Source organism: Pygoscelis adeliae, unplaced genomic scaffold (genome assembly GCF_000699105.1).
Source record: "Pygoscelis adeliae isolate BGI_AS28 unplaced genomic scaffold, ASM69910v1 C10033923, whole genome shotgun sequence".
NCBI classification, from domain to species: Eukaryota; Metazoa; Chordata; class Aves; order Sphenisciformes; family Spheniscidae; genus Pygoscelis; species Pygoscelis adeliae.
Genome location: NW_008818185.1, coordinates 1 through 320, shown reverse-complemented (window position 1 = coordinate 320; position 320 = coordinate 1). Strand labels below are relative to the sequence as shown.

The 320-nt window shown below is 62.8% G+C and overlaps 1 protein-coding gene across 1 annotated transcript; it reads right to left on the bottom strand.

Moving 5' to 3' along the window:
• Positions 1-31: 31 nt before the first annotated feature.
• On the bottom strand, positions 32-315 carry LOC103912162 (HLA class II histocompatibility antigen, DRB1-10 beta chain-like; the record flags this gene model as incomplete). The annotated part of the gene is made up of 1 exon (XM_009319169.1): positions 32-315. A coding segment is annotated over one exon (284 nt), but the record flags the coding sequence as incomplete, so codon positions are not given.
• Positions 316-320: the final 5 nt, after the last annotated feature.

The following is a 320-nucleotide window of genomic DNA, read 5'->3' as shown; positions in this document are numbered from 1 at the left end:
CCCCTCCTGTGAGCCCCGGGGCTTGGCTTGCGCCCGTCCCCCGGGGAGATGTTCTGCCACGCGCTCACCTCTCCTCTCCACAGTGAAAGGGGTCGCCACCCCGTAGTTGTGTCGGCAGTACGTGTCCACAGCAGCCCGTCTCTGCTCCAGGAAGTCCGTCTGGCTGTTCCAGTACTTGGCATCAGGCTCGCCCAGGGGGGTGTCGGCCTCATAGAGCCCCACGTCGCTGTCGAAGTGCACATACTGCTGCCGGTTGTGGATTTTCCTCTCCACAAGCCTCACCCGCTCGGTGCCGTTGAGGAACTGACACTCGAACTTAA